The 10,399-nt window shown below is 45.0% G+C and overlaps 2 protein-coding genes across 3 annotated transcripts in view; one reads left to right on the forward strand and one right to left on the reverse strand.

Moving 5' to 3' along the window:
* RBKS (ribokinase) overlaps positions 1-3,971 on the forward strand; it is a 69,847-nt gene extending 65,876 nt beyond the window's left edge. For both annotated transcript variants that reach the window (XM_027887078.1, XM_027887079.1), the window contains one exon: positions 2,716-3,971. In XM_027887078.1, the coding sequence (XP_027742879.1) occupies positions 2,716-2,889 (174 nt within the window). In that variant the 3' untranslated portion in view covers positions 2,890-3,971. The remainder of the gene's footprint in view (positions 1-2,715) is intronic.
* MRPL33 (mitochondrial ribosomal protein L33) lies at positions 3,899-9,872 on the reverse strand. Its single transcript, XM_027887080.1, has 4 exons — positions 9,819-9,872; positions 8,949-8,967; positions 6,335-6,441; positions 3,899-4,211 (listed from the first exon to the last, which is right to left on the reverse strand). Exons 1-4 carry the CDS (start codon positions 9,838-9,840, stop codon positions 4,162-4,164), a joined length of 198 nt encoding a protein of 65 aa, XP_027742881.1. The 5' UTR covers positions 9,841-9,872; the 3' UTR covers positions 3,899-4,161.
* Between the last annotated feature and the right edge of the window lie 527 nt (positions 9,873-10,399).

A 10,399-nucleotide genomic window follows, 5' to 3' on the forward strand; every position in this document is an offset into this window, starting at 1 on the left:
GTCATGTTTGACCAGTCACGTCTGCACAGACCAGAAGCAAGGCTGAACAGGGTATCTACATAATCGGTCTGATGCACGATGCTGTTCTCTGTGCAGCAGCTCCTGTATTGAAAACACCCCCCTCACAAAACGTTTACTTACCAACATCTGAATTTATTATACCCTTGGGGTCAGTAGGAGCTGAGCTTTAGAGTTACTGACTACTTCAATTATGTATGAGAAGTAAGGATTTCAGTAAAAGTTTACGGGCATCAAATCCTTTTGTATATTCTCCAATCATCCTGTAATTTTCCATCTTGTAAAAAAATGCTAGGAGGCCTTTTTCCATTCTGCATGGAAGTCTGCTGTTCTCCTAGTTTTTTGCTTTGGGAGTTATTTATCATTATTCATTCCCACCAAAAGGGAGATCTACGGCCCTTTCACAACCTGAGAGCATCACCCACATGCAGAGAGGCACAGTAACATTGCAGGGAGAACTTGCATTCCATTTCACTGTCATACTAAGGCCTGGGTGACAGGCAGTTGTCTTTTTTTTTTTTTTTTTTTGGCTCCAATAGCCAACAGTGCGGCAATTATTAAAAAAAAAATAATCAAAAAGATAGTATTCTGCTCTATGCTGCTGTCGAGTAATAATTTATGCTATTCGACACCAGATATTCTGAGTATTCCTCATTAAAATATTTGGCCACTTCCATTTCCCAGTGATCACTGTATGAGAGATATTTGATGTAAAAATGACGAATTCTTCCTGGTAGAGCTACAGCAGAAATTCTACTTCTGTCTGTAACAACAGTACCAAAATAGCTTTAATAATTAATCATGCACTGATTAGATTACAAACTCTCAGATGGGCTGGAGATTTTTGTATTATGCATCAGACAAAAGACACTGGCAATGCTTAACTAGCGGTCACCTGCTCTTGCTCCACCTGCCATTGTGGGAGCACTCCGGAAACCAGAAGGGAGACAAAGGCCCAACAGAAATTGATAAAAACCTTCACCTGCCCCTGTTATGTTCAGGAATACAGAACTGTTGAAACAGGTGCTGCTACAGCTGCAGGCCAGGGTGCAGCTTCACTTGTTAACTTGTCATTTGCCAGGCAATGCTCTTCGCTGTACCCCAATAAAAGAGAGTATCCAAACTCCAGGCTAAGCAAGTGTTAAGCAGGGAGTTTCCTGACTGGGAACACCAATGCAAACAGCCACTGTGGAAGGGCTGGGCAAGGAGAGGCCAGGCATGGGGTAGGCACCCCTATCCTGCACTCACTGCTTTAGGGTTCCCTTGCAGTGGTTACACTGCTCTGCCCTGTCAGCTGCTTGTAATGTTACGAACACATTTCTGTGGAAGTGGCATTGTTTTGCCAGAATATCATATGCAGCTGATTTTAGGGTAAGTAGGAGTTTAAGGCTGAGAACCACTGTACTCAAAACTGGAAAATTATTTTGTAGCCTTAAGTTCCATTAGAAATTTTGCTCAGCTGTTTTAACTAAGTTTTTGTCCAGGCCCTTTGCTCTTGTCCCATGACTCTTGGGGCCTATTTATTACAACTACAGAGGCAAAACCTCTCAGGGGAGATAGTCCATATGCTGGTTCTGGAATGAAATAAGATACTTCTAGCGTGTCCAGTGTAATGCTTTTGCTGGTATAAAAGTATGATTAAAAAAAAAAGGGATCTTAGGACTAGTTTTATGGTACTAGGAAGAATTGGTATCAGTCTGGTCTTAGAAACCAAGCCAATTTTAGGGGAGGAGGGGGGAAGGACACTGTGGATCAAAATGAGCAAATCAAGTTAAAAATGATAATCAATCAAGTTGAGTTTTGCCAGTTGTTGGGGTCACTGCATAGCACTGAACATGGCAAAACAACAGTTATTGTTAAAAGGCCCTTGGGAGGCAAACAGCTGTCATTCCCTGCTGCCCAGAGCAGAACCAGTGGTATCCGGGCAAGAGGGTCAGAGCCAAGCCAGGGCTGGTTGGTGCCCATGTGGTGCAAGCATGCTCCCTGCTCCCTACTCCCTGCCTCCCAAAGGCTCCCAAGGGGCAGGCAAGGCACGGCCTAGAGATGATCCTTAAGAGGGCCACAGCTGCCAGAGGTCCAAGGGAATGTCACTGTCCTCCGCCCCCATGGTCAATCTCAGGTGGCAAAGCTTGCCCCCAGAAATAAGGGTGGTTTATGTGACAGACACAGCACAGACCTTTGTTAATGGGACCTTTTTAGTGAACAAAACAGCTAAGTTCTGGAAGCATCAAAATGTATCATTCTGCAACGGACACCACAGGCCATTCTTTTCCCCTTTTCTCTGCCCCTTCTACCACTGACCTTTATGAAAAACAGAAGTTAAATGAGAGAAAAATAGCTTTAATGAAACATCCAGGTTGAGAAATCAAAATCAGACACTCCAACAACAGGAAGTTTTGAAAGCAGTGTTTATAACAGCATCTTGCTGAACTGTAGTACACTTGCTTTTATTTTTCTTTAAGTTTTAAGCCATATTGTAAATGCGCACCTTGACTTGGCAGCTGGGTACAAGGGTAGTATTGTGGCATTAGTTTAATTTTGCAGAATTGCCTAGGCATAGAAAAGTGAATTGAATTCAACCCCTGAACAATGTCCTGACTCCTGCAATCACTGCTGCAACTTCTGTCTTTCCGGTAAAGACATCTGAATTGTTTCCCTGTGCAAATACATTTAAGCTTGTTTGTTATTTTATTCTAGGGAGCTGGAGACAGTTTTGTGGGAGCACTGGCATTCTACCTGGCTTACTATCCCAAGTTATCCATGGAGGAAATGATCAGGAAGTCTAACTGCGTCGCATCAGTAAGCGTCCAGGCTTCGGGGACACAATCTTCATATCCTTACAGGAAGGACTTGCCTCAGGACCTTTTCTAATTGATTGTCTAGATCACTGTGCTGATTTTATCTCATACCAGACAGCATTATTCTCCTGACGGCAAGGAGGTTCTCATCTGCTGACTGGAAACGCCAGAAAAGTCTCTTTGCTTCTTATTTCAGGAATCCTGTGCTCCTGTTCTACAGTAGTAAGATGGGGTGAGGGTGGTGGGTCTTTCAGACACAGCACAGCAGGTCTCTCTGGCCCCACACAGCCTTTGGGCCTGTGGCTGTACCACACAAGGCACTGTACTGAGCTACATGAAGTTTAAAGCAAAACACCCAGAGGGTATTGGGCTCCTGGCAGTATTTTTACTGATCGTATCAGAACTTCTGAGGGGCAATGGCAGCACATGAAGCAGAGTGTTAGCTTTAAGACTGCAGCTTCAGTACTCAGCTGCAGACACCAAGGCCAGCATGTGGCTCACAACAAAGCACCGTCCATCAAGCCCGGGCATGTCTATGCCCACTCACCTCAGATGCAGCACTGCACCTCCCCATACTCTGGATTGTGGAGGAAGGTCCCTCCAACTGAAGAGAGGACAAGACTGCTACTGGAGGTAGACTTTGAAAAATGTTTCTAGCCATATTGCTCTAAACATAGGCAAGCTAATTAAGGAAGGAAAGCTTCCAAAATGATCAGAGAAGTACTCTGTCTGCTTTCTTCACGTCTGACAAAAACCCAGGAGGGAAAAATCCATCCTACTAACCTGGCTGAAAATAATATAGCCCTTTTAACCGTGGTCATAGCTTATCCAAAACCTCATCTTACATGACTAGGTTCCCATTGCTTTTTTCCTCAGAAGGAGCTGGTGCAAACATTACCCCTCCAATGAATGACACCAGCTTGTGGTCACTACTGTCACATCTGCGGCTGGTAGGTTAGAAAAACTTGCAATCCTGCCATTGAATTCCTGCTGTGGAAAATGTTAATTTTTATTGCTTTATAAAACAATAGTTCCTTTGAAGATTACAGCCTCTTTCACAATGGAAAACACAGACAATGGGATTTGCTATTTAATTTTTTTAATTGAGTACTGTAAAAATAACTCAAGATAAATAAATGTTACTGTGATGATCTATGTCCAGACATTAAGAATTTTCTCTCTCTACATTGTTTTATTCACAATGGCCTTCAAATCACAGGAGACGGTGATCCCAGTTCATTTCCTCTCTTTTCAGCCCATGTTGCTGGATTTCTGAATCAGCGTTCACCCCGTCCTTCCCCCCAGACCATCCTCTCCTCATGCATAAATCAAGTCCAGTCATTGTTCACATTGAGCGGATTTTTTTCCTCTCTGTGAAGAGGACACGTTGTTTGGCTATAGGGGAAGAAAAAAAATCTGTCAAGAAGCCTGAAGTGTTAAAATTCAATTCAACGAGCCCACGTCCCTTTTCTCCTGGCTGCTTTCATTGCTTAAATGAGTGTGGAGCAACCGACTGGCACAGCACCGCTGTTAACCAACTCCTGAAGGAGTTTAGTAGTGCTTTCACTTTACCTCATGTAATTTTTAGTTCCTAAGAGGTCCACTTCTGTGAGAATAAGTATCAGGATTGGAATCACTGAAAGCATTCAACAGCTGCTCTGTGTGACTAGTCTGAGTCACAGCTGCTCCATATAGGGACAAAAATAGGTTCTTACTGCTTTCTACTACTCTTCAACTCCAGAGCCCAAACAACTACAGTTGATGAGCCGGATATAGCTGATCTCACAGTCTGCCTGAGAAGTTAACCGAGTGTCCTGTGGATCTCTCCACAGGGGCATAAACTGGCCCCGCCCCTAGCACCTGATGCAGATATTGGCAAAGTCATTTGGCACTTCAGCTACAGGTTAAGCATAGTCAATATATTACTAAAACCCCCAAATTACAAAATACATTAAAGAAAAGCTTTATAGTGTCATTAGAAAAGCACCGTTTGATTCAACTTCATTTTACGAATTCCTTTGAAAGCTATGCAAGAGCAATCCACACAGTAACAAAATCTCTTCTTCCACATAAAAGTTTCGTTTTAAGAAATACTGCAGCTTAGTAACACATTCTGTTGCTGCACCTAGGAGGTAGTGAAACTTGGGCACTCCTGCCACTACTTCACTAAAAAGCTTCATTCTGTGGAGGTCCCAGGTTTCTGAGAAGTACAAAACATAAGGTGAAAATGCGTGCCAAGTGAAAATGCTTCCTAACATATTCCTGATGTGAGTTGTTATCCAGACTCAAATTTACTTCCCTTCACACATGCAGCACTTTCTCACATCTATTTCTCACTTGTGTTCTACTACAGGCTACAAAGATCAGAGCTTACTTCAGAAACCTACTACATGTTCTGTCTGAGCTCTTCACTTTCCTACAAGTTGCAAAGCTTCTGGAGGATCACTTTGCACAATGCTTCAATGCAGTAATTTGAATTTTTCTTATTCGAGAAAATAGTCCAAGAGAGTTCTGATTTCCCTTTTGTATGGAATTCAAAAGGAAAGCCACAACCTCTGTCAGCTTTGATGAGAGCATATTGCTTCTCTGGTGGTTTCTCTCACCTGTCATAAAACTCCTGTACTATTAATTCTAAGAATGAAAAGATAGTAATCTAAGAAGCACATAAAATTATGAGAAAAAATAAGCATGAACCACATAACTGCTGGCTATGCATTATATTATCTACTTGGAGCTGCTTAATACATTCCTTTAGTTTATAGCTTTAAATAAGCCCTTTTTTGTATTACCTCCACCATGCATGGTCTGGTTCAAATTCTTAGTTTACCCAAATTAACCTTTTTAACACTAAATTCAGCTTTTTAATGTTAACTACAGAAATTTGAACTCTTAGTCAACTTTTAAAAAGCTGGGTGAGCAAATGGCAGTTTGCACGTGCTATAACCCCCCCAACAAATCAGATTCTTAAGCTGAGAAAATTTGCAAGGACCAGAGGAATATAAAGGAACCCACTAACTGTCATCTGGAGAGCAGCATTGTTTGTGGAGGAGGAAGAAACTGTGTTTACTTCTTTAAAAGAAAAAGTCCATTTTTGTCAGTGATGGTTAAAATTTATTGTTCAGAGCACCCATGGCAACTTAACAGAATGCTTCTGTTGATGCACACTTCGTGACTGCTTGTTGGAGGTAGCACAGTCTAGCAAACCACACAAAGAAACAGAATGAAAGAACTCCTGTGTCACTTGGCTTTGCCAGTGACATGTGGCATGGCTGTCATCAAAGTCTCTGATGTGTCAGGCAAGTCATTACATTGTTTCCCTGCCACAATCTGTAAAATGAGGGTAATGCTTACTTCCCACTGGAACGTCATGAAGAACAGCAAGTGTACAGTCATCTGAGTATGAAACATGTTATGACATATTCTGCTTAGATGGGAAAAATCCTGTTACATTCAAATCTTTTGCCCCACACAGTCAGAGAAGCTTATAGAAAGCACAGACTTCTTTCCCAAGCTCTTACCAATGGGATCATATTTCAGTAAGACCAGTTTTTCCTGTAGTCGGGGTCTCCTGATGTTGAAACAGTAGCCCGTCTCCGCGGTACTTCTCATCTTCACCAGAACATATCTAAAGTCACAAGGGAGATCTCTGTGTCAACGCACAGGCACTCAGCTACAGCCTGTACCGGGGCACAGGCAAATGGACAAGGTTTTAGCATAAACAATTTAGCACAATCACATTACTTCAATGGAAGTTGAAATCCATTTCAACTTCGGGGATGTTCGGGATGGGAGCATCAATACTAAACTTACAAGCCAGACTAACGGCCCACTATAAACCATAAGCTCCAGCATCAAGTTTAAGTAAACAACTCCTGAGCAGGATACAAGCCCAGAGAGAAGGAGCTCCTCCACAAAACAGTGTGGCAAGAGGAATAAAAACATGACGGAAGAAAAGAAATGAGAAAAATCAGCATGCAGTTGGGTCATTATGGCTTAAAAGATAATGGCAAGAGAGGAAGGATGATGGTAGTTCAAGATGTTCAGGCTGTAGAGAACACTGTATCAAGACTATCACTTCCACATGCAGAGAGGAAGCTGAGCAGATAGGCTGAAACAAGAGATGTGCAAAAGGAGAAGCAGGTCCCCTTGGCACCATCCGTCCCACCAGATACAGAGCTTGATGTTAACCCAGCCACAGGAACCCCCTTCCCCACTGCAGGGCTCTCGGTCTGTGGGGAGGGGTGGGCTGGCAGCAACTGCAGTGTCCCAGGAGCAGGGCACGTCAGGAGACTGAAAAAGCTGCCCACACCTCCAGCCTGGAAGTATGCTGAGATCCATGCAACTTCCCAGGCACAGGGCATCTTCCAAAGTCTCAAAAGAAAGGTAAAACCCTTTTTCTGTAAATTACATCTTTCTCTTCCACTGCAGTAAAGAGATGGACACATCTCTCCATGTGGGCTTTCAGTTCAGTTTCCATTTCCCTGCTTTTCCCTGTTTCTAATACAAAATACCCAGTCAAAATTAACCTGTTGTTCCTCACTTGTGCAACTCTGACTAGTGTACTTCCTTGAGATCTTCCTTTTCAGTTTTGCAATCTAATTTAATATTGAGTTCAAAATAAACAAAAAACCACTGGATTCTTGCAGCTTAACTGACCAAGCATATACTTAGGATTATCCCCAGTTATTGTCCTCTCCTATGCACTACTGCAGGTGTGCTGTGAAGCCCCAGTAACCACAAAGACTCCTTCCCTATACCTCACCCACTTCCTCAAAGCCTCTGTGCAGTTTCCTCTTTCTGGGGGAATCAGTGGTATCAGTTTGACCAGGCCTTGAAATCTTGTGCTCTACACATCTGAGGCCAAGCCCACTCTGAACACACCTTGTTCAAAAAAATCACTCCCCAATGAAGAAATGTAACTGGGAGCAGAGGCAGAAAACAATAATGGAAAGTCACTGGGGCACGGGGAGAAACCCAAAGCAAGCTCAGAAGGATAAATACATAAACATAAAATATTCCGGAAGCATATATGGAACGACAAAGAACAGCAAAAGAAACATTGGGATAAAAAAAATAAAATGGGGTGTATGGCAGAAATCCCTGTATTACCAACACTATTTAGAATAGCTACTTTTTCACCTCACAGAAACCTCCAGCTTTGCTGTGTTTGTTTTTGTGAACAGCAGAATACTCAGAAGTTGAAGTGCCCTCTGTCAGGTACATACTTGGGAAGTGCTTTCTTAATTTTAAACCCTGACAATTGTGCAAAAATTCTGTAAGAGAAGAATCTCCTCAAACCCGGCAAGTGGTTGGCACTGGCTCTGTTGGGGGCTGATTCTTAAAAAACCCGAAATACAGAGAATGTACGAAAGATAATAGACTCACACAGAATGGAACTTCTGGGAATGGGAAGACAGGAATGTGTTCATGTAAATGTATCACTTTTCTTACAAATAGCATTTTGGATGCAAGTAATTTTCTCAACATGGTCTTGTCTCCTTGCGCCCACACTGTAAGAGTACTCGTGTGCTTCAAGTACATACTCCTTCCTTTCAAAGCCTTAACACACCACAGGCTTTCTTTACAGGTCAGAGGACTGTGACTAATTCTCTTCCAGAGCCCACTAACATCTCTCCTGAGCTGGACTACAGAGCAAACCAAGACACCCAGAGCACTGCCTGCATCCTGTCCACTCCTAGGACGTGCTCTGCCCACTGGCTAGGGGAAAGCTTCACGGAACCTGCCCACAGACAACAAAGACCCACACTGTAGCTCAGTCTGCTCTCCTCAGCTAAAGAGGTATGAAAGGTAAACAAGAGCAAGAATATGCAGATAATTTACATCCTCTTTTTAATCACAGAGCACACAGAGATGTGCTTCCCCCTGCACAAGGTGCAACAGTCCACAGGACAAACTTGCCTTTGCTGCAATTTCAGAACTGAGGGATGAGTTTCACACCATTCTATACCTACCTGTGAGAAGACACACATGCAGAAAGACAGAGAGGAGGCAGCTAGACTCAAGGTCTGTAATTCTCTCAGATATATTAAAAAAATTTAGAGAAGCCTAACATTCTGTAAAGATACAGGGTGGTACCCAAAACCCAAAACCGGTTAGGAAAATATCACTTACTTAGCTTTGCTCTTGGCCTCTGGTGGTTTTTTTGCAGCATGAAGAAAAGAAAAAACAGAACAAACAGTTATCACTTTATCTTGCTTCCTTTATATGTTACATATAAAGATTAAAAGTTTTCCACTGCCTGACTTTGCAAAAGCTGCAGATAGATAGTGGAAAGAGATTTACTGTCACAATAAACACTGCTCATCCGTCCATGAGCTGTCAGTTGCCTGCTCCTTCTGCCATCATACCACCTTTGTAGGTGTCTGTGCAGAAGTAGCGCCCAGAATGACAGGCCGGACTTGCTGCAACCTCCACATGTTTTCAGCAAGTTTTCTGCTTCAGTGCTTAGTATGAGTTCTCTAGGTGAATGCGAAGTTAGGGCAGGTATGGACAACACTGCTGGTGAAAACTGCAGACCCACTCTCCCCGACTTGCTCACACCCACTCCCGCTTCAGTTCCTGCCGTGGTGCCAAGGCAAAGGTTTGCTTGGCCAGGGGGTGAACCAGGGCTGTTCTCAGGAGAGCCTGACCTTCTCACAAGGCTGGTTTTCGGTCCCCCCGAGTTAACCCACCACACAGCATGAAACAGGCTGAATTATTTCTATGTCAGCTCACCGCATTTAAAGTAATCATAAATCTACATCATAAATGCAAAACCGCGCTAAGTATTTTTTAGAAACGCTAATCTACATTGTGTCTGCGCAAGTCCCGCCTAGGTCACCCTGAGCCTCGCCCGGGGCTCGCCGAGGGAGGGGCAGGGCGGGGAAGGACAACGCAGGCCGCGCCGCCGCCGGGCCGCCCGCCCGCCCCCACGGCCGCCCCCGCCCGGCCCCGGCCCCGGCCCCAGCCCCGGCCCCGCTCCGCCCCCCACGGGCCACTCACGGGCCGCCACCGTCAGTAACATCGCACCGGTGCCCCCCGAGCCGCCCCGGCTTCCCCCGCCCCTTCCGCCCGCCCGAACCGCGTCCGGGGCGCGGGGCCGGGGCCGGGCCGGGGCCGGGCCGGGGCGGAGCGTTCCCGCCCGCCGGGGCGGGCCTGGCAGCGCTGGCCGTGTCCGATACTGTGCCGTGGCTGGGCAGCCGAGCCCCGCGAAGAGAGGGCCGAGTTCTGGCGGCCAGGAGGCCCAGTAGTATCCTGGGGTGCATCGAGAAGAGTGTGGGTGGCAGATTGAGGGAGGTGATCCTGCCCCCCTACTCAGCCCCAGTGAGGCCGCATTTGGAGCGCTGTGTACAGTTCTGGGCTCCTCAGTACAAGAGAGACATGGAGCTCCTGGACAGGGTCCAGTGGAGGGCCACAAAGGTCATTAGGGTCTGGAGCATCTCTCTTACGAGGAGAGACTGTGGGAGCTTGGCCTATTTAGTCCAGAGAAGACTGAGAGGGGATCTCATTAATACATATAAATACCTCAGAAGCGTTTGCCAAGAGGATGGTGCCAGACTCTTTTCAGTGGATGTCCAGCGACA

Source organism: Empidonax traillii, unplaced genomic scaffold, assembly GCF_003031625.1.
Source record: "Empidonax traillii isolate 1590-97213 ecotype Southwest subspecies unplaced genomic scaffold, ASM303162v1 scaffold202:size1011777, whole genome shotgun sequence".
Taxonomy (NCBI): domain Eukaryota; kingdom Metazoa; phylum Chordata; class Aves; order Passeriformes; family Tyrannidae; genus Empidonax; species Empidonax traillii.